This window comes from Asterias amurensis, chromosome 6 (assembly GCF_032118995.1).
Source record: "Asterias amurensis chromosome 6, ASM3211899v1".
NCBI classification, from domain to species: domain Eukaryota; kingdom Metazoa; phylum Echinodermata; class Asteroidea; order Forcipulatida; family Asteriidae; genus Asterias; species Asterias amurensis.
Window position 1 is genome coordinate 13,207,908 of NC_092653.1, and position 21,720 is coordinate 13,229,627.

A 21,720-nucleotide genomic window follows, 5' to 3' on the forward strand; every position below is an offset into this window, starting at 1 on the left:
CATTTTGATGTAGATAAAACATATTCAGACAATATACATAGATTAAAAAAAATTATTTATTACTATATACACTAACTTGTTTTTAATTTTAAACATTATTTGGTATTTAATAATAATTCAACATGAAAACGATTATGAGATTACAATTATGTACATGGTGTTCAATGATTCAACTATCATGACACTCTGGCAGCAACAACACTCCCTAGGTTTAGTAATCACTACAAAAAAAGGAGCCTATACAAGAAGAGACTCTTTTTACAATATACAACATGGCAAGGGTTCTAACCATACAATCAACCTAAATCATATATATGCCTACTAACATGACTAAGTTTCATGCAGAAGTGTTTCCCATATTCAAGTTTTGGGGGATAAAACAAAACAACGTTACTTGGAACGATTCTCGAGGTGTTTTCCGCCATCGAAAATACTGTCCAACCAAGAAGTTGTTATTGCCATTACTTTTGAGAGTTATTACCGAAGGTTATACCTTCCCTTTAAAGCCAGTGGACACTTTCGATAACGGAGTTGTCCAAGGCCCACACTTCACGTATTATCACAACTTATATATAAAATAACAAGCCTGTGAAAATTTAGACTCAATCAGTCATTGGAGTCAGGAGAAAATAACAGGAAAAACCAACCCTTGTTTCCGCACGTTTCGCCATGTCATGACATGTGTTTACTATAAATCCGTAATTCTCAATGTTGAGAATTGATTTTAATGTTTTCTCAAAAAGTAAAGCATTTAATGGAATAACCTTCTGTAAACCCTGTAAGTTATTTGTAAATCTGTGAACTTTTATTTATTTTTTCTGTTCCGAAAGTGTCCAACGGCTTTAAAGGCACTGGACTCATTTGGTACTAGTCAAAGACCAGTCTTCTCACTTGGTGTATCACAATATATGCACAAAATAACAAACCTGTGAAAATTTGGGCTCATTGGTCATCAAAGTTGCAAAAAAAATTACGAAAGAAAAAACATCCTTAAGAAGAAACTATAAACAAATAGTAAACTTGCGGGTACAACCATGTTTGTAAACACGTAAATCTCTTTTGAGTGAGTGTTGGCTCTGAAAAGAGTCAGTTTGGTCTTGACAATTCGAACAGTATACTCTGCTTGACGAGCAGAGTACATGTACTTGAATACTTGAAAACACCCTTGTGCAAATATGTGTGCTTTTAGGTAGAAATAAAAGGCTTCAGCTGAAGTCTTTTAAAACTCTAGTGAGGAAATTAACTCTTTCTCAAAAACTATGTTACTTCAGAGGGATCCGTTTCTCAAAATGTTTTATACTATCAACAGCTCTCTGTTGCTCGTCACCAGGTAAGTCTTTATGCTAACAATTATTTTGAATGATTATCAATTATGTGCATTTAAAGGGAAGGTATACGTTTTGGAAACTACTCAAAACAGGAGTTAACTTAAAAACTGACTTTGTAACGAGCATTGGAGAGCTGTTGGTAGCATAAAACATTGTGGGAAACGACTAATTCGTCCAACAAGGGTGTTTTTTCTTTCATCATTTTCTTGCAACTTCGATGACCAATTGAGCCCAAATTTCCACAGGCTTGTTATTTCCAGCTTACATGTGTATGATGGGATACACCAAGTGAGACTGGGATCTTACAATTACCAAACGTGTTGGTGCCTTTAAAAGTCGGTATCAGAATGAAAATTGGAAGTTTGAACAACATATATATTTTTAAAAAGGCCAAGGCCAATCCGTTTTGTTAACCGTCTGGCTGCAATATTTATATGAAAACATGATGTTACTCATACTCCACTGCACACAAAAAGAACATAATATTTGAGATTTACGATGTATTGTTAAACAATAATGAATGTTTATGAGTGCATTGGTATAGGCCTACATCGGTGAGAATATTTTCACGAGTTGAAAAATAGAATGTTCAAAGACAGGGTTTGGGTAAACCCCAAGGCAGTGTTGTAGCTAGACCTATTTGAGTGGTGGGCTCTAAATCGTATTTATTCTATACATGAAGGGCAAGCAGTTCAACAAAATTATTTATGCTTAGATACACATATGGGGCGTCATCATTGCTGAAGTGCAGTCTGGGGGGAAATCTGTGCTGGTTTGCCCGGATTGCTGGCAAAATGTGTGTTTTACTGGACAGGCTACTGTGGCTTTAAAGCCATTGGACACTTTCGATACAAAAAACAAAACAAAAAGTTGACAGATTTACAAATAATTAACAGGGTTTACAGAAGGTATCGGAAAGACTTCTCTTGAAATAATATTCCGTGAAATGATTTACTGTTTGAGAAAACATTTTAACAATATAAATTCTCGACAGCAAGAATTACGGATTTCTTTTAAACACATGTCATGACACGGTGAAACGTGCGGAAACAAGGGTGGGTTTTGCCGTTATTTTCTCCCGACTCCGATGATCGATTGAGCCTAAATTTTCACAGGTTTGTTATTTTATGCATAAGTTGTGGAATACACGAAATGTGGGACAATACTGTTTACCGAAAGTGTCCAATGGCTTTAACACTGATCCCAAACCGCAGATGTACAGTTAGTTCAACTCCAGCTTGGTCAGTCAGCAGTGGAGCTTGGTTTAAATTTTTACAGGGACGTTGAGTGACTTTGGAGTTCAATGATAAACAAATATTTTGAGAATAATTATTTTCATGCGTTGAAAGATAAAAAGTTTCATTTCTCTAAGTTGAATGGAATGTCCCCTCTTCCAACTTGGAGAAATGAAATTTTAACCTTGCAACGAATGAAAATATTTGCTCCATTGCACAAATGCAAATTTTATTAATTCGTTTCATAACACACATCTTAGGAGGAAAACTCAGTCGGTAATCTGTACAAGATTGTATAATGGCATCTACTACTACTAAGTTAGTTTAGACAGTGTTAGCAAAGAAGCGGTGCTTAAGGAAACAGTCAACTCACAAGCAGATTTCCAGGTAAGCCAGAATTTGTTTGATTGTGCGCATGGGTACCTAGGCATTCTTCGCTTGCACAGTTAGCGTAGCAAGTCCTGTAAGCAAAGAATGTTCTAATGGGTAAATCGGCATATCAAATTACTCTCATGGAATTTGGCTTCAGTATTTCAGTTTTACTTCGCTGCAGCAAAAAACATTTGTCCACTACTTCCTGTGCATACCTTCAGAGCCTTTCAGTCACTGTCTGAGTCATCACTGATGATGCCTCGGAGGTTGGCAAAGTGGTCAACGGCAGGCCTGGACCGAACAGGGCTGGACTGATTCTTCCCTGGTGTAGTTTGAAGATATTTACTGTGCACATTCCTTCGTCTCGAACGCCCTGTGAAGGGGAAAAGGGAAACAAATATTGGGCTCAGTAAGATTTTCATTATAATTTATCATCATCATTTACCGGTAGCAACCGAGAACCAGTACACCATTCACAACGTAAAGCCATCGTTTAGTGTTTATCCCTCGTCATGTTCGGAAGGCCCTGAGTTTCAGACTCTTCCAATCATTTCCATGTAATTGAGAGGTCTACATTCTCTTATGAGATGTTAAAGGAACATGTTGCCTTGGATTGGTCAAGTTGGTCTTTGAAAAGCGTTTGTAACCATTTGTTATAAACTGCATGTGGTAAGAAAGATGTTATAAAAGTAGAATACAATGATCTACACAAACACGGCTCGAAGTTGCACGGTTTTCCTTTCACCTCATCAACTAACACGGTCGGTCATTTATGGGAGTCAAATTTTTTACTCCCATGAATGGCCGACCATGTTAGTTCGCACAGTCAAGGGAAAACCACGCAATTTCAAGGCAAACTTGTGTGGATCATTGTATTCTACTTTTAAAACATCTTTCCAACCATATGCATTTTATAAAAAACGGTTACAGACGCTTTTTACAGACCAACTCGTCCGATCCAAGGCAACGTGTTACCTTAAGTTTGGTGTTTATACAGTCAATTGTTTTTTAGTACATTTGACATAGCAGTCTTGCCAGGCTGGTAACCTCATTGTGTAAGGCATAATTTTGTTGTGCTAAGCTACTTCTTTGTGCCTTATCAGCTCTATAACATTTGGCTCAGGTGTTGAGAATAGCAGAATTTTTGAACTGTGATGAATAGGTATATCTCAGCCTGGTTAGCCATGGGCAGTGCGCCACATCAATACCTCTCAACACTAACCCCTGCTAGGAATGTACTGGGGAAAAAATGTTAAAGGAACACGTTCCCTTGGATCGGACGAGTTGGTCTATTAAAAGCGTTTGAAACCGTTCGTTATGAAATGCATATGGTTAGAAAGATGTTTTAAAAGTAGAATATAATGATCCACACAAGTATCACTCGAAATTGCATAGTTTTCCTTTTACGTCGCGAACTATCACGGTCGGCCATTTATGGGAGTCAAAATTTTGACTCCCATAAATGGCCGACCGTGTTAGTCGATAGGATAAAGAGAAAACCACGCAATTTGAGGCATATTTGTCTAGATCATTATATTCTACTTTTACAATACCTTTCTAACCATATACATTTTACAACCAACGGTTACAGAATGCTTTTCAAATACCAACTCGACCAATCCAAGGCAACGTGTTCCTTTTATTTGCATACAAAAGTGACAACTTTTGAGCACTTGTATGGTGCTTGCACATGCATTTCAAAGCACAGGTATTCAAATGGGATTCCATTTCAGATGGTCTCAGAACAGCCTCGCACGAGAGCAGTTACCTCACAATGGCAGTCTCAAACCGCAAAAACTAGCTACTGTATTACAGATCACAACATTTAGGCTTTTCTACGCATCTAACCACTTACCGGTGCGTGAGCTTTCCTGGATGATGTTGTCTCGGTTGAGTGCCGCAAGCTCTGCCAGCTCATCTCTCCTCTCTTTCAACTGACGACAGTTTGATATGGACACCCTGCCTGAAGATGAAGATTACAGCAAATTATTAGTGTTTACAAATAGTGGCTTTTAATGTAGAGGTACACTGTAGTGTGGCTTTTGAAAGCGGCTTTTATGAGCGAGCAATATCAGTCACTCAAGAAATATGATTGACTTTGGGACACTATTGGTATAAATGGTAATTTCTCAAAATAATTATTAGCATAAAAAATTACTTGGTAACAAGCAATGGAGAGCTGTTGAGAGTATAAAATATTGTAAGGAACGGCTCCCTCTGAAGTAACACAGTTTTTGAGAAAGAGGTAATTTCTCACTCAAATATTGAAAGACTTCAGACCTGAAGCCTTATTTACAGGCATCTGAAAGCACACAAATTTGTAAAACAAGGGTGTGTTTTCTTTCATTAATCTCTTGCATATTCGAGGAGTATTTCATGCATACAAATATGTTGGAATACACCAAGAGATATTGGTCTTTGACAATTACCAAAGGTGTCCAGTGCCTTTAACGTTTAACAAAATTTACCTTTTAGTCCAGCTTCCCGCATAGTGTTCAGTAACAGTTTAATCTTCTTCTCTTCCTTAGCGACGTTAGCGAAGAGCTTCACGTAGTTCAAACGAAGACCGCACAAGCGAACAAACTTTTTGTACTGCTCAATCCTCTTGCTGTCCTGAGATGACTTTGTGTTGGCGCTGCCCTGAGAAGAATCCTGAAATCATTTCAATTCCATGGTAAATAAAGTATAAATATTATTTCACACTAATAATAATAACAGTAGTGAACATTTGTATCGCCGTGTCTGTTAGACTCTTTTGGCCCAACTGAGAACAAAGGGCAGAATAATCAGTAGATGTTAAACTTGCAACTTGGAATTTGTTTTGTTTTTGAAACCCATTAACTACATTCAGGCATAATACTCTGGTGAGATTCGAACCCATGACCTTTGATTCTAGAATATTTCTTGTTCATGTAGTCAGGTAGTTCCAACATGTCTAGTAATGTTTTTGATGTTGACTATTTTTTTACTGGAACTCCCAGTACAAAATTGGAAGGGTATCAAATACAATGGCTCTGTGAACCAATTTAACAATGAGGTATTGAAAAATGAGTGCATCACAAAATTGAATGGGCCATTTCCTTTCTTCCTAAATATAGTGTGGAAGTGCCACGAGCATCACTGCGTGACGGACCTGAGCGCTAGAAGAATCCACTATTCTTTAAGGAAAATTTGGAATTTTTCAAAGGGCACTGCCCGCACCACAGCAAAAGCATTGGGCACTATGGCAATAATATTGTCGAGGGTGCAGTGGGTTAGTTCAAAGCCTGGATACATACCTCACTGGCAGAGTCATCCTTCCTTGAACTACTTGTCCTTCTCTTCTTCTCCTTAGAATCCTTCCCAGAACTCCTGGAGCCGTTTTCTTTTCTTTCTTTCTTCTTCATCTTTGAGTGATGCAACTCCTCATCTGACGAGAGGCTGCTGATAGATAAGTTACCGCCCACCGAGCTAGAATCCGAATCATCACAATCGTCAGTTCCCCTCTTGGTGTCACCTCCATTAGGTTTGGATTTCTGCTTCAGAACAGAACTGCTTTGTGGAGATGTGAACTTCATGAGTTTTTTCCTAGCCTTTTCTCTAAAACTCTTATCCAGCTCTGAACAGCTTTTATTTTTCGTATCGCCATTACTTTTCCCTGTTTTCTTTGACCTCTTTTGACTCGACTTCCGATCAGTTCTTTTTTCAACTTCTACTTCATCTTCACTTTCATCTTCCGATGACGAAAAAGCCTTCTTAATTGTTCTCTTTTCATGTAGGGATTTCTGGGATTCTTTTTGTGACGATTTTTTCTTAGAATATTCACCACTGCGCCTTCTCTTAGAGGAAAGATTTTCCTCATCACTATCTGACGAACTATGGAGAGTCTCATAAATTTTTCTTATTTTGCGAGCAGACTTCTGGAGATTGCTTTGCGATGACATTTTCTTTGAGGACGGATCATTCTCATCAGAGCTTGAAAAACTGTCCATGGATTTAACCCTTGTCGAGTGTTTTTTGAGGGCTTTCTTGCCCTTCCTATGCTTGAGATTCGCATGTGAGCTGTTGTTAGATTTTGAGACAAGGACTTGGTCATCGCTGTCACTTTCAGAATCTCTTGCAGAGGTTTTGGATGATTTTGATTTACGAGCTGGACTTTCCGACTCATCAGAGTCGGATTCATAACTCACTCTTGATGCTGATGATTTCTTTTTAGAAGAAGCAATGTTCTTTTGAGACTTTGTGCTGGAAGAGAGACGGCCTTGGAATGCAGAGTCCGAATCAGATTCACTGTCACTGTCACTACCCATCTTTGATCCCTTATGAGAAATGTGCTGTTTTTCTATCTTGGATGTCGCCTTCTTCTTACTGGCCCGTTGTTTGACGACTTTATGACCTACATCGGTATCCTCAGAACTGCTCTCATCTGAATCTTGACCCCTCCTAGATCTTGACAAACTCTTTTTACCAGATCTTTTCTCTCGTGATCGTTCACGAGTCTGCCTTTGGCCCAATGATTTCGATTTCGACGGCATAATCCACTCATCATCACTGCCATCATCCGACTGAGAGCCTGCTTTAGAACGTTTTTTCTTAAGTGATGACTTCGCTCGGGTTTTTGAAAGAGGGCCATCAGAGTCGGGGGAATCTTCCTCACTGCTTGAATTGATTAGACTTGCGGCTGCGACCACCGCAGAAATATTTCTCTCTCGTTTGTTGGACTTATTCTTACCAGTCCTACATGTAGGTGTCCTTTTCATTTTGGACAACTTTGCAATCATGTCTCTTTCGCTCGAGTCTACCTCGTCGCTATCATCATCATTTGATTCATAAAGTTTTTGTTTCTTTGCTCTCTCCTTCTGTTTTCCTTTACTCTTGCTGTGTGGTCTTGACGGACCATCTTCATCCGAAGCGTCTGACTCTTGCTTCTTTGATCTCTTTTTAGGACTTCCTTTGCTCTTTATGCGTGCGGGGGATGACAGATCTTTCTTGAAAGGCTCATTATCAGAATCAGATTCTTCCTCTTCCACGTCTTTCTCCTCATCAATAGCCATCTCTAGATCTTTCTTGGCCTTTTTCTTTTGAAGTTTTCCTCTGCCTTTGTTCTCAAGTTCTTCCTTTGCCTTTTTCTTCTGCAGTTTCCCCCTGTTGTTGAGAGGCTCATCATCACTATCTGATTCCTCCTCTTCTGTATCACTATCTTCTTTATCTTCCTGCTCCTCATCACTCCCCATCTGTAAGACTGCCATCTCTAGTTCTTTCTTGGCCTTTTTCTTTTGGAGTTTTCCTCTGCCTTTGTTCTCAAATTCTTCCTTGGCCTTTTTCTTCAGCAGTTTCCCCCTGTTGTTGAGAGGCTCATCATCACTATCTGATTCCTCCTCTTCTGAATCCTGATCTTTATCTTCCTCATTATCACTAGCCATCTCTAGTTCTTTCTCAGCCTTTTTCTTTTGGGGTTTTCCCCTGTTGTTGAGAGGCTCTTCATCACTATCTGAATCCTCCTTTTCCATATCACTATCTTCTTTATCTTCCTGCTCCTCATCACTCCCCATCTGTAAGACTTTCCTAGAACTCTTGGTTTTATTATCAACTTTGTCAACGCCTCCTGAGAGAGGTTTTTTGAGAGGCACATAATCACTTACATCTGATTCAACCTCCTCTTCACCATTATCTTCTTCATTTTCCTCTTCATCACTTGCCATCTCCAGTTCTTCCTTGGACTTGTTCTTTTGTGGTTTTCCTCTGCCTTTGTTGTTGAGAGGCTTATTGTCACTATCTGAATCCTCCTCATCCAAATCAGTATCTTCTTCTTCATTTTCCTCATCCACATTGCTGACCATCTGTGAGACTTTCTTAGAGTTCTTGGTTTTATTGTCAACTTTGTTGAGTCCTCCTGAGAGATTTTTGTTAAGAGGTTCGTCGTCACTATCTTCACCACCCTCAGCGTCTCCTTCATTTTCCTCCTCATCACTAGCAATCTCTAGTTCTTTCTTAGCAATTTTCTTTTGTGATTTTCCACTGTCCTTTTTGTACACAGCTGGCTCTTTTTTAAGAAGCTCATCATCACTATCTACTTCACCCTCAGTGTCTTCTTCATTTTCTTCCTCATCACTTCCCATCTCCAGTTTCTTCTTGGCCTTTTTTTCACCTTCGTTCTTCACAAATGAGTCTCCTTTAAGAGGCTCATCATCATTACATGTATCTGATTCTTCCTTGTTAAGATTGTCCTCTTTGCAAGAAACCAACTCGTCATCATCCTCACTTCTTCCCATCTCCTTTTTGTTGCGCCTCTTCTGAGCAGGTTTTTTCTTCAGTGGCTCATAATCACTGTCTGATTGATCCACCTGCTCAAGATTTTCTTCCTCACTCTCATTTTCTTCCGACTCCTCACTACTTCCCATCTCCTTTTGGTTGCGCCTCTTTTGGGGGGATCTTCCATTGCTTTTAATGTGCTTTGTTTGAGCAGGTTTTTTCTTAAGCGGCTCATAATCACTGTCCGAATCATCCACCTCAAGACTTTCTTCTTCACTCTCATCTTTTTCTTCTTGCTCCTCCACATCGCTCGTCTCCCGCTGCTTCAATTTCTTCTTTGATAATCCTCCCCCACTGATGCGTTTTGCTGATGACCGTTTTCTTTTCGGAGACTCCTGATCTGACTTTGCCTCTTCTGCAGCATCACTATCTACTTCAGTCTCATCACTACTTCTCTCTTTCTCCATCTCTGATCCCTCGAAATCATCCTCTGAATCATCAACTGGTCGTTTGAGTCTCTTATTAATTGGTCTTCCATTCCTCCCAGTCTTCTTCTTCTCACTATGTGGCGACTGCGCAGCTTTCTTGAGAGACGCTTTGACTTCATCCTGATCTGAATCTGATGAGCTTTCCATGTACAAGAGTCGTTTCCGTTTCTTAGTGCTGGCCATGGTGAATACTCACTGAAAAATGCAATGAATAATTAGGATTAAGTAATCTTGAAATCGAGAAATGAGTCGTGAGTAAAGGCTGGGTCACATCAAATTAGTTCTTAAAATGTCTGATACCATCCTCAGAAAATCATGAAAGAGTTTGGTCTGGCTAGAATGTACATAAAGCTTAGGCCAGACAATGTCTCTAATGTGACCTTACAATACATGTAAGTCAGTTAACTCAGGTAATGAGTTGGGTCTTTATTTGTACAAGATGAACGTGCAACAAACGGACTCAGTGTGGCAACTTTTTCACGTTTTGTAACCTTGGGTCTGTTACTATTATTCATATTATTTATTTGTCGTTTAGTCAATGTCAATACAATCAAACAATACAGAGCAAGAGGAAGGCCTCCCCTCCTCTCCACTGCGGTGGAGAAGAAAGGAAACCACCCGCCCCTCCACAAAACAAAACAAAACCCAGTAGTGGATGGCATTCATTTTGGTTGTTGTAAAGTAAATGGAAGGAAAACATAGTAATCATACTGTTCTGTCATCACTCATCATCAGTAATTGAAAATAATAACAACAGCATCTCCGAACAATGCTCATCAACTTTAGAGTCGGATCTTTTGTGCATGTTTATCATGTACGATTTTGACTCCTTGGCAAAATGGCAGACACGACAGGTGTGTGTAAATGCGCTGCGCATTTTGCAGGGGGTCTTGGATATGACCAAAACAGATTTTGCTTTCCCCCCCCCCCCCCCAAAAAAAAAAAAATAAAAAAATAAAATATCTATTGGGTTGACTAAGCTGGGAAATACACTTGAAATTAGGCATGATAAATCAATGACTCCGTAAGCACCAACCAATTCTTTGCTTCCCCTATATATTAGGCTATAAGCAGCGAGGCAGTGCCATGAAATTGGGCATCGATCTTGTGTAACGACCATGATTGGAGCTGAACCTGACCACTGTGTGGTGTGACAAAAAATAATATTAGACCCAGTAACTTGGGCGCTGTACTCCTTCGAACCGCAGTGTCAAAATAGAGTTAACTGGGTCTACTTCAGTCTTGACAGGTAAATAAAATTTAACTTTTTAACTTTTTTTAAGAATAATTTTCAGTGAGTTGTATGACGGACACTGACGACAGTTAAACCCATCCAAGAAAATATTGGCATGTTTTAAAATTTGATCATTAACAAATGTTATACCTCCTCCTATTCATGGAGAAATAGGCTCAGATCCCCTATTCTTCTAAATCTAAATTTTTTAGATTTTAAGGTTAAACATCGGGGCGGAGCCAGAGTTATTTCTTCCTCCATGGTTATATCCTGGTGTCATGTGTATTCAGTATGATAACAGGAAAATTGTTCACAATCAAAAACTGAATGGTTTTTTTTCAAATCATCTATCCAATTTTATAACAATAACACTTACACTTCATCATGTGTTGAAATTTTTAAAGTTTTGGTTTTACGTTGCAAAAGACAGTCCGCCATTAACATTGCTTATGCATGCACGACATTGGAGCAACATCATATGTTTTCACACCTTTCATTCGTTGGTATTTTATTGAATGCTCAGAAGCTAGTATGGCGTGCAAAATAAATCAAAAATATTATATTCAATTACTACTTAACAAATTTAATTACATTTTTTTTTCTAAGGCAATGTTTTTTTTTTTTTATGGCTACTGCTACTTCTACTTCGGTACTTGGCATAGTCCTTCAGTCAGGATATAAACGCCAAGGATAGCTGCTTGTGTGCGGTGCCAAGTGTTGCAGGTGCGTTTTATTGTACAAGGTGCGATTAAAAAGTTGGGAGGTAGCTAAATGATTGCTCCAACCGCCCCCTTAAAAGCCCCGATGGATTGGAGCTCGAGGATCTGGCTGGGGAGAGCATTCCACCACAAGACTGTTCGTGGAAAAAACGAATGTTTGTAGAGCTGGAGACGTGCTGGGATGGCTTGGTATTTACATTTATGGTAGGATCGAGTACTGCTTGGGATCATGGGTATGGCTACTACTATATTAGAATCGAGAGATATCATAAGGCATGTTAGTAAAACACCCCACCCCCTTAAAACACACACACTTTATAACAATCCATTTTCCCCCATTTTAGACCAGTAATGTTTTGTTTCAGGAGATTAGAAACCAATCTATGATATTATTCTCTTTAATATAGACGTAATATTTTTTACGCTTATCGGAATTTATTATTACAGTGTGCAGTTAATCAAAAATAATTTTTTGGGTCATTTTCACCTAAAATATTTTAATTTTTTCCTCATATGGCACACCATAGAATCCAAAATAGTAACCACCTCACGTTATCCATCTAGTGACTAAAACAGAATGAAACTCAATTATGCAGATAGTAATTTTTTTCTGAACTTTCGAGGTTTCTTTGACTCATTTGACATTATTTTGTTGAATGTTGTTGGCATAATAATAATGGAAAAGTTTCCGTATGGCGCCACCACTTTTTCATTCGAAATAAAATAATATAGTATCTAATTTACCTGATTGATATATCCCTTTTTGTAAAAATGAGTGAAAAAGTGGTGGCGCCATACGGAAAGTTATCCATAATAATGCACTAGTGATTTGTACCAAAACTCAATCATTTTATAAATATTTGAGTATAAACCAACGTCAGGAAACTTTATTCTCAGTACGATTACGCCTGATAAAAATACAGACCGTGAGTAAACTGCAGAGCTTCTGTCACCGATGCAGCTTGCACAATCTCGCGGTAAACGGTAATCAAAGTTGGGGGGTTCGAAAACATATGATGAGGGTCGCATATCGTATGACGCTATACGATACGATTAAAAACACACTCTCTTTGAACTGATACATGCCGATAATTACAGCTCAGTAAGCAAAAAACAACCTGCCCCTATACCAATGTACATTATGTTATCTATGATATTGAACTTACCAACTTGTGACTTGCTTCTATTAATTAGACTGAATGTTTTAGTTGAACCAGCCGCCTAAACCTCTCGCACCATCCTCCACACAGGCCTGTTGCTTTTAATTTTCTTTTTGCACGTGAACTGCGACCTGCATGAAATAACCCTGACAATAGAGGGCGCTATCCAATAAAAATCACAGGGCAAGTTCGATAATTGTTTGCCAACCACTTGTTGTCAATGTTCAATGATTTCCTTTGCATGAAATACATCCTGGGTACCAGGCAAATTGATCGCACTTGCTCACATCTAAAGTCGTCAGTGTCCGAATGTAGCAGCGGCTTCGGTATGGTATGGCTATTCGGGCTGCTAAAATCAGGATCTAGCCGTAGCTGTAACTGAAGTCACCGTTTCGGACACGGCTTATAAATGCCTCATTTTTTAACATGATTTGTTTTTCATTATTGTAATAACAAAACTTCAACAAAACTTTGAAAACAATACCTACCAGTGAATATTTATTTTGTGTTTTTATTATTAAGTGGAAGGGGTAGGGGTAGGGGTAATTAGCCTATCAGCGCATCAGATCTGCTGCTTAGGCTATGTAAAATTTAATTCGCATAGGCCTTAAAATGCCGTGAAAACAACGTTTGTTCGGTAACGTTTGTTCGGGAAAGTCTTTGACCGTGATTGCAATAATGTGGAATGTTTTCTTTGAAGAAATCACCTCTTTGTTGTTTCCTTCATAAGTCTCAGAGAGTAATAATCAAAGATCAGCGTCCTTACGTGGTGTATCGAAAACCACAATTTTTGTGAAAATTTTGACTCAAATGATCATCGAAGTTGCAAAATAATAATCAAAGAGGGAAACAAAAACTGTACACAAAATAATTCGCTTTCATAATAATATTATTCCTCATAAAGCTTCGGGAATAAAGGGCTTTTTTGAGTGAGAAATTAAATTAATTAACTCTTTCTCAAAAACATGCGTTATTTCAGAGGCAACCGTTTCTCCCTTCACACTGATCAACAGCTCTCAATTGCTCATAAGTTGTTATTCTTGACTAACAATTATTTTGAGTAATTACCAATACTGTCGACAAGTGCCCTTAAAGACAGTGGACACTATTGGTAATTGTCAAAGACCAGTCTTCTCACTTGCTGATCTCAACATTTTTTCTATGCATGAATAACAAACCTGTGAAAATTTGAGCTCAATCGGTCATCGAAGTTGCGAGAGGATAATGAAAGAAGAAAAAACCTTGTCACACGAAGTTGTGTGCTTTCTGAAGCTTGCTTTCGAGACCTCAAAATTCTAAATCTGAGGTCTCGAAATCAAAATTCGTGGAAAATCACTTCTTTCTCGAAAACCACTTTACTTCAGAGGGAGCCGTTTCCCACAATGTTTTTATACTATCAACCTCTCCCCATTACTCGTTACCAAGTAAGGTTTTATGCTAATAATTATTTGAGAAATTACCAATAGTGTCCACTGCCCTTAAATTATATAAAATAACGCATTAATAGTCTCGGTATTCCAAATTTTTATTCTATAAAATATCTTCATTATCGTACAGTGTGTGATGACACATCCATGAATAAAATTACTGATCATTAGGCCTACACTGTAAGGTAATTGAAAAAATAGCAACCTATCGAGACAGTGACACAACAAAAAAATGTTGTTTTCTTACTTATGTTCTTACAAATGTTTTGATTTAACTTTAAAATTGCCAACCTCTCCGTTTTACTTTGTGTAAAAAGTAGTGTTATAAATGAGGACAAAATAATGTAAAAAAAAAACAAAAACAAAAACTTAGCAGTTTTTGAAACACCTTGACTCAAATTGCTAAAGCTTGTAAGCACAAAAACAATTTGCTAAGCACAGCAAAGTTTTGCTGAACAGAAAATTTTTACCAGCAACAATTACATTAAGTTGACATTGTTGTGGGTGGTGTCCCACACATTTCTTGTAATGTTAGCCTAGGAATTTGTCAAGCATTATATTCTGCCAGCTTCATGAAAATGACCCCTGTGAAAACGTCAACCATTTTACGTGCGCACACAGGATGGGCCAATGAGAAACCCTCCTTTGAACCTCTAGCCAAGACGCAAAACTCAAATGATTTCAGGTGCACAAGGTCTCTTAAATATTTAGGAATTATTTAAACAAAAGTTCAAAAGTAAGATTCAGTATATAAGGCCTATAAGAGGAGAAACCCACATCTTTTGAGTAGTTCCCCAATTAACTTTTAAAATGATAAAACATTTGTTTCATCAACCATGATTCTTGTGTAAAAAGAAGTTAAAAAGGGTTCTTAAAACTTGAATAATTTTTTATGGACGGAATTTCACATACAAATACACCCAATACCTTCCTATAATTCGTTCGATAATAAATGCATCAGATTGTGCAGATCCTGGGTGTGTGACGAGGATCAATTTTGTTATGGGACTAGGACATTTCTCTTAATTATTTGCCAAACAAAATGATTGTTGCGAACTTTGTTCATAGGGCCAAATTTCATAAAGCCTGTTTATAAGCACAAAAAGTTGCTAAACACGTAATAGTATTGCTTAGCAGAATCAGATTTATACCAGCAAAAATTACATTACGTTTGCATTATTGTGGCTTGTGCCCGACTCAATTTTTCTTAGCAAAGAAATGTGTCAAGCAGTATTGCTTATAAACAGCATGAAATTTAAGGAACATTACAGAATTGGTTTTGCTAGCAAAAAATGTTGCTGGCAGTGTAAGCACTTTATGTAATCCACCATACAAAACTGACAAACCTGCAGAAGTTTGGGTCACGAGAGAATAGTGAAATAAACGATTACGAATTTTGCATTGCATTGATGTCAATTTTCTTTTTTAATAAAACGCTCACTGAGCGATAAACCCCAAAAGCGAAATTAGATTACTTATTTCTTATCAAATATGAAATTTCAGACAGAATAAGAGGTGTTTAATCAATTTGAGCTCAATTGGTCGTGGAAGTTGCGAGATAATAATGAAAGAAAAAACATCCCTGTCACACGAAGTTGTGTGCTTTGAGATGTTTGATTTCGAGATCTCAAATTCTAAGTCCGAGGTCTCGAAATCAACTTCGTGGAAAATTACTTCTTTCTCGAAAACTACGTTGCTTCAGAGGGAGCCGTTTCTCATAATGTTTTATACTATCAACAGCTCCCCATTACTTGTTACCAATTAAGGTTTTTTGCTAATCATTATTTTGAGTAATTACCAATAGTGTCCACTGCCTTTAAATGTACAGAACAAAGGAGTGTCCACAAAGTGATTTACACAATTGTGATCAGTGGTGGTATAAGGTTCAGGCTTAAACCGCTCTTAATACAACAAAGACATAAAATAGATGAATAAGGATGCTTCTGATAAGACTAGGACATTTTTGTCTGGTTGAGTCAGCCAAAGAAAAGAAACAAGCCATCAAAAGTGAATAGCACACTGGTTCCTGGATCTATACTTATAAATCAGTTTTATGAAAAACAAAATAGCAACAGGTTCTAATAACAGTTTCTGAGTTGAGAACTCATAGGTGGCATTAAAAGGGATAGTGCAGTGTTAGTAATCTATGTTACTTTCTCAGGATTAAATGATGTGCAAAGAAACAATGGGCAATTCAACCAAAAGAATGCGTTCTCTTTGTGTCGTGGTCGTTATCGTTTTCATGATTGGGACTCGGCTTTTACTCTGTACCACACTATCAGTACGTAGCACTCCATGGAAAGTGACTTCCATTTTCTGAGTGAACAGTAACCGTTGTTTGGCATTCTTTTTGCCAAATCTTCAAACCTGATGATTGTACACTTGTGGAAACTAACATTGTACCATCCCTTTAAGTTTACAAAAAAAACTAGAAAACTTCACACACAATCAATTTCTGAAAGCATAGAATTTGGAATGAGCCTTTTTCACTAACTGCAAAGTGCTATTAAATATAAAGAATCTTAATAATAGATACACATATAACTCCACTCAAAACCAAAACATAACTGTTGCATAAAAAAAACTTCAACGACAAACTCTTAATTTCTTGAAAACATCATTCATTATTCTTCAATAAATACTTCATTCAATTTTTTACAAAATAAATTTCTGCATTCAAAATTACAACTGGATTGTAAAGTTCTAAAATATGATTTGTATAATACTATAAATCTTGCTCTTTCTACTATAAATTTCAGTGATTTAAAAAGGTGGGAATGTATGAAAAATAATTTTACAAAATCAACCATAATGCTCTATTCCCATATAACAGTATAGGCACAGTTGGAAAACTACTTGAATACCATAAATCAACAACATTAAAAAGAAAACATATAAAAACAAGTTCATGTTAAACTTCAAATCAATTTATACAAACAGCAATCAAAACATAAAATCTGAACACAAAATTAATTTAAGCACACACAATTTGAAAACAGACATTTTTTTCAAGTGGAAAGTAGCATTAACAACACATACAAAAATACCCTGTGTTAAGTTGTTGATGTTTGAAGTGCTGATACTTCCTACATAGAAAACACAAAAACATAATCTGAAACCCTTAATTGCCAGCAATTTAAAGTTTCTTTAAGGTTTATGTCTTGCTGAAGTAAGTCAAAAAGTTTCTTTTCAGAAACTTCAGTTAAAAAAAAGTGAGTTGTTAATTAGAAAAAAAGTGCATTGCTTTCCACTCGGTTAGCCCCAAGAGGGCGGTTTTCCAAAGCAGAAATTTTGACTTGGCCCCTGTCTTTATCTAAAGGATAAAGAGAGGTACATAGTGTACTTGCTTTTCAGAACCAGTTACTTCATTTGATACAAAGATATCATTGGATAAACGTGCAGTGACGTAAGCTTTCTATATCTGTGTTTTGATTGGTTCAAAGTGATGTGGGTGCAGCTGACAAACATCACCTCGGACCAATCAAAAACAACAAATATGTAATTTACTTCCGGTCGTCTAATAAATGCAGTGTGCAGACAGTGTATTTTGTAAAGTGCATGTCCTTGCATGTAATGTCGTATGTATTTAGCATATAATTGCGTATCTCTATGTGAATTGAATGTAGTTGAAAGGTGATAATGGACGAGGACTGACCAAATCTCTGGGGTAATTCACAAGCCTCGAAATGTGACGTCATTTGTTCAGACTAAAAAAGTAATTCTTCGCCACAGAGTAATATAACTTGAGGTAGCACTCAACAGCGTCGTCCCACAATGAGCACGATTCCCTCTTGGTAAATTAGATTGTTTGATTTGTTTCCAACAAACTCAACACTTCAGTGGTTTTGTGAAACACTGTAGCTATCTCAGTTTTGGTTTTGCAATTTTCCAACCTCAGTTGGAAAAAAAACTTGGGTTGCAATAAATAGGGCTATAACCAAACTGTTGCTTGGGGGAAAACTAGCCAGACACCTTTCTTTTTTGCATAATGAATATCAATCCTTACGATTGCTACGGTACACACGGTAGGTACACACCAAAGACGGAGGTGATATTATGTAAATGCTGTCTATATGGGTCTTAGAGAACTTCCTTGATCAGTTTGCCCTTTATTCTCATTTGGTCCCATATATCTCAATAACTCAAGGATGAGCAGCGTTACCCTGAAGACCTGGACCTAATGTCATAAGGCTTTTTAGCAGAAAAATGTTGCTGAGCAAATTTCTTTGCTAAGCAGAAAAAAAGAAGAAAAAGGAATGGGTCACCAGTCACAACAGTGCTACAGATTTTGTGGAATGTTGGCTGGTAATCTAATTCTGCTTAGAATGATTTGTCTGTGCTTAGCAAGTTGTTGTGTTTACAGGCTTTGTGAAATTTGTCTGTAAGGGCAGCAAAGGCTGTGAGATGTGCCCCAATCCTAGCCAGACATTTGAAGACTATAGGTGTAATCTCATCAACGTTTTGAACAGTATACTCTGCTCGTCTTCAGGAGAAAACGAGCAGTAAACTGTTTGAAACGTCACAACCACACCGGCTCTTTTCAAAGCCAAAACCCCCCAAAAAAGAGATTTACATGTGGCTATACCCGCAAGTTTACTATTTATTTAAAGATTCTTCCTATTTATCCACACCATGCAAAGCTTCAAATAAAAATAATACTTATTTCAAGAATAGATGATGTGCTCCAAAGAAGAAGACAACCAAGCGATGAGTATTTACGACTTGTTTATGTATCTTGATTTCACATTAGCGTTCACAGCATTCACAGACGTACTGGCGTACGAGGGGGCGGTGTGGACAACTTGGAGTACGCTCTTTCCATCTTCATCAACTCCTGATGGGGAAAAATGGGAGGGAAAAAAATAGTCAAAGTGCTAAAATAAAGAGAAAGATAATGCCTCAAAGCACTGATTGGCAACATGTGGTGTCTCTCTGCCAACCCAATCATGGAGCAAAAAGTCGCTTGACTTGGCCATGTGGTACGGCACTTTGAACACCAAGTGGAGTGGCCTCAAAATACAAAATTAAAATGCAATTTTTTTATTTACTTTGGTTTGCTGTGTGAGGGCGCCCTGTAGACGGCTATTCTCAGATGATTTCTCGCTGGCATTCATGGCGTTCTCACGGCACCGCTCCTCAGCTACCTGAAGCTGACGCTCGAGGAGTTTCACTTTCTGCTGTAACTGATAGAGCAGATGGTCTTTGTCATTGCTCTACAAAATAAAAATAATATATGTTTCATTGAAAATGATTCAAATAAAGTTTCAGTAAGGGGTTTTTAAGACATCCACAATGGAGAACAATAGAGAATATTGGTGAACAATGTGTCATGGAACATTTTTCAAATAAACAAGTTTAGTAAGGGGGTGAAGACATCTACTCTTAAATACAAATGGTCAGTGGTTTTCATTTTACGGAGATGTCGGTAAGCACACAGCTCACAGGCGGTGCTCAGTGGCTACAATTTGTTCGTCAGATAATGGGATTGAAAACCCAAACCACATAGTGCCCCCAGAATGAATCGAATTGAGTTTGAACCGGGTTTCTATTAATGATAATAAACGTATTTATAACGTGCGTTTTCCAAGGGGTACAAAGCGCCAATTGTTTTAACTGCAAGGTGAGTGGGACAAAGATTTTTTAAATTGTGAGACCTATTCCTTGACACACCATGTAATGGTTTACAAGGTGCTGCGGCGCATACAGCAGCCACCTGGCTGTGGCTGCTGTGCGAACCCCTTCTCTTTTCGATAAGTGCAGCACTGGGTTCTTTTACATGCGTTACACAACACATGAGGCCCACGACTTTACGTCCCATCCGAAGGATGAAGCAATGGTTAAGTGTCTTGCTTAAGGACACAAGTGTCACGGCTGGGGATTCAAACCCACACTCTGCTGACCAGCAACACCAGTGTTTGAATTTGTTGCTCTTAACCGCTCGGCCACGACACTTCCTAGAGGTGGAAGGTGAAGAAAGATACTACTACTACACCAACCCAACCACTCAAAGTGTCAATTCAGTCCTAATCATATTCTTTGACCCCATGGGTAAAGCTAGAGTTAGTCAAATTAAGCAGCCGTTTGGGCATTTTGGTGCAAGCCGCTTGCAGCTGCTTTGGTCTCTAAGCTGCCCTATGAAATGTGGTCCTGAACCTTACCCCAGTGCTCCTGCTGGAGTGCAGACTACTCCGCTCCTCTCCAGAGGTCTCAAGAGGTCCTCTACTGCTCCTCCTCAGGCTCATGTTCTCTGTCCTCAGTTGTTTGACCCTCTCTTGGAGATGCTTGAGAAGGCGAATGGTTGAAGCGTCACTTGCGGAGGAGTTGGTGGAAGGACTGACGTTACCCTGATAAGAAAAAAACATTTGGGGTTGAACAAAGACACATTTTTTAGAGCAGGATTTGAACCAACACCCTCCAGACTTAAGTGCCAGCGCTCTACAAACTGATGAGCTATCTAGCTTTATGTTTGCCGTCTCCCTATTTTGTCAATATCTTAGTTAGCCATGCGACCGTTATCTGCCTTGTATCCAGGGATCACACCAAATATTACCACACAACCTGAATAGGGACCGCCAGGGGACCACCAAGGGGATTCACAAGAAAAACTGTCTGAGTAAAATTATCAAAGATTTGGGGTTGAACAAATACAAATTTACAAGAGTAGCATTTAAACCAACAACCTCCGGTTTAGCGTGCTGGCACTCTACCAACTGAGCTCCTTGTTAACTGTCACTCAAGTTTGTCAATTTCTTTGTTAATATAATGTTCATGCAGTCCTCATTAGACGAGTCTTTAGGGGAAGATTCGAACAAGGCCAGTAGTAATGTTCTGGACAACTCAATGATCAATTTGAAATTATTTCAACAAATGTTGGACTCACTGATGATGAATGTCTGGATCTAAGATCTGTCTGACTACCTCGTAAGGACGACCCATCTCTCTTGTTGATCTGCTCCTGAAGGCGACTGGAAATAAGAACATGGGATCAATGTCAGGCATAATGTCTTGTAAAATACAGAACCTGTTCAAGGTGGTCTTACAGCGGCAAGGCAATGTTTGCAGGTAGTTCGTTTCCGAAGAAAAATTGTATCCAATAATGGTGACGCCTCTACTGCTAGCTGCACCCAATGCTGTTTAAAGGGAAGGTATATGTTTGATAGTAACTCCTAAAATGAGTGCCAATAAAAGCTTACTTGGATAGTATAATGCATTTTGAGGTATCCTTCACTTTGAAATAAAGCAGTTATGGCAAAAGATATACTATTTATCCCCCAAATTTGAATCTGAGAAAGGTTTGTGTATTCCAAGTGCTCCGAATTTTGGACAATATTATCTCAAAACCAATGTGCCAATAGAGAAGTAGATCAACAGATTTCTTCATACCTGAAAAAAACTAATAGCTTAATTTTTCACCAGGCAGACACAAAAAAGTCTGAATTCAGGTAAAGGTCTGAAATTTCTCATTCCTCTCTGATGAGATATAAAAAAAAAAAAAAATAAACAGTTAGAAACAACATTACTGAAAA

General features: G+C 38.2%; 2 protein-coding genes across 6 annotated transcripts in view; both read right to left on the reverse strand.

Annotated features, from left to right (window-relative positions):
• Positions 1 to 81: 81 nt before the first annotated feature.
• LOC139939198 (uncharacterized) lies at positions 82 to 12,897 on the reverse strand. Its single transcript, XM_071934988.1, has 5 exons — positions 12,774 to 12,897; positions 6,214 to 9,849; positions 5,404 to 5,587; positions 4,791 to 4,898; positions 82 to 3,308 (listed from the first exon to the last, which is right to left on the reverse strand). The coding sequence occupies exons 2-5, from the start codon at positions 9,835 to 9,837 to the stop codon at positions 3,163 to 3,165; spliced, it is 4,062 nt and encodes a 1,353-aa protein (XP_071791089.1). The 5' UTR covers positions 9,838 to 9,849; positions 12,774 to 12,897; the 3' UTR covers positions 82 to 3,162.
• Positions 12,898 to 16,083: 3,186 nt separating this feature from the next.
• Positions 16,084 to 21,720, reverse strand: part of LOC139939197 (uncharacterized) — a 148,715-nt gene continuing 143,078 nt past the window's right edge. For all 5 annotated transcript variants that reach the window (XM_071934987.1, XM_071934986.1, XM_071934982.1 and 2 more), the window contains 4 exons: positions 21,075 to 21,159; positions 20,353 to 20,538; positions 19,243 to 19,407; positions 16,084 to 19,028 (listed from right to left, as the gene is read on the reverse strand). In XM_071934987.1, coding sequence (XP_071791088.1) covers positions 18,957 to 19,028; positions 19,243 to 19,407; positions 20,353 to 20,538; positions 21,075 to 21,159 — 508 coding nt within the window. In that variant the 3' untranslated portion in view covers positions 16,084 to 18,956. The remainder of the gene's footprint in view (positions 19,029 to 19,242; positions 19,408 to 20,352; positions 20,539 to 21,074; positions 21,160 to 21,720) is intronic.

What these genes read in the sequence shown, in the direction of transcription:
- LOC139939198 (XM_071934988.1), bottom strand. Translation starts at nt 9,837, where the DNA reads ATGGCCAGCACTAAGAAACGGAAACGACTCTTGTACATGGAAAGCTCA. An exon ending in GCGGGAAGCTGGACTAAAAG is followed by an intron (nt 4,899 to 5,403) that starts GTAAATTTTGTT and finishes CTTCATCTTCAG; the next exon opens with GCAGGGTGTCCATATCAAAC. An exon ending in CCAGGAAAGCTCACGCACCG is followed by an intron (nt 3,309 to 4,790) that starts GTAAGTGGTTAG and finishes TCCCCTTCACAG; the next exon opens with GGCGTTCGAGACGAAGGAAT.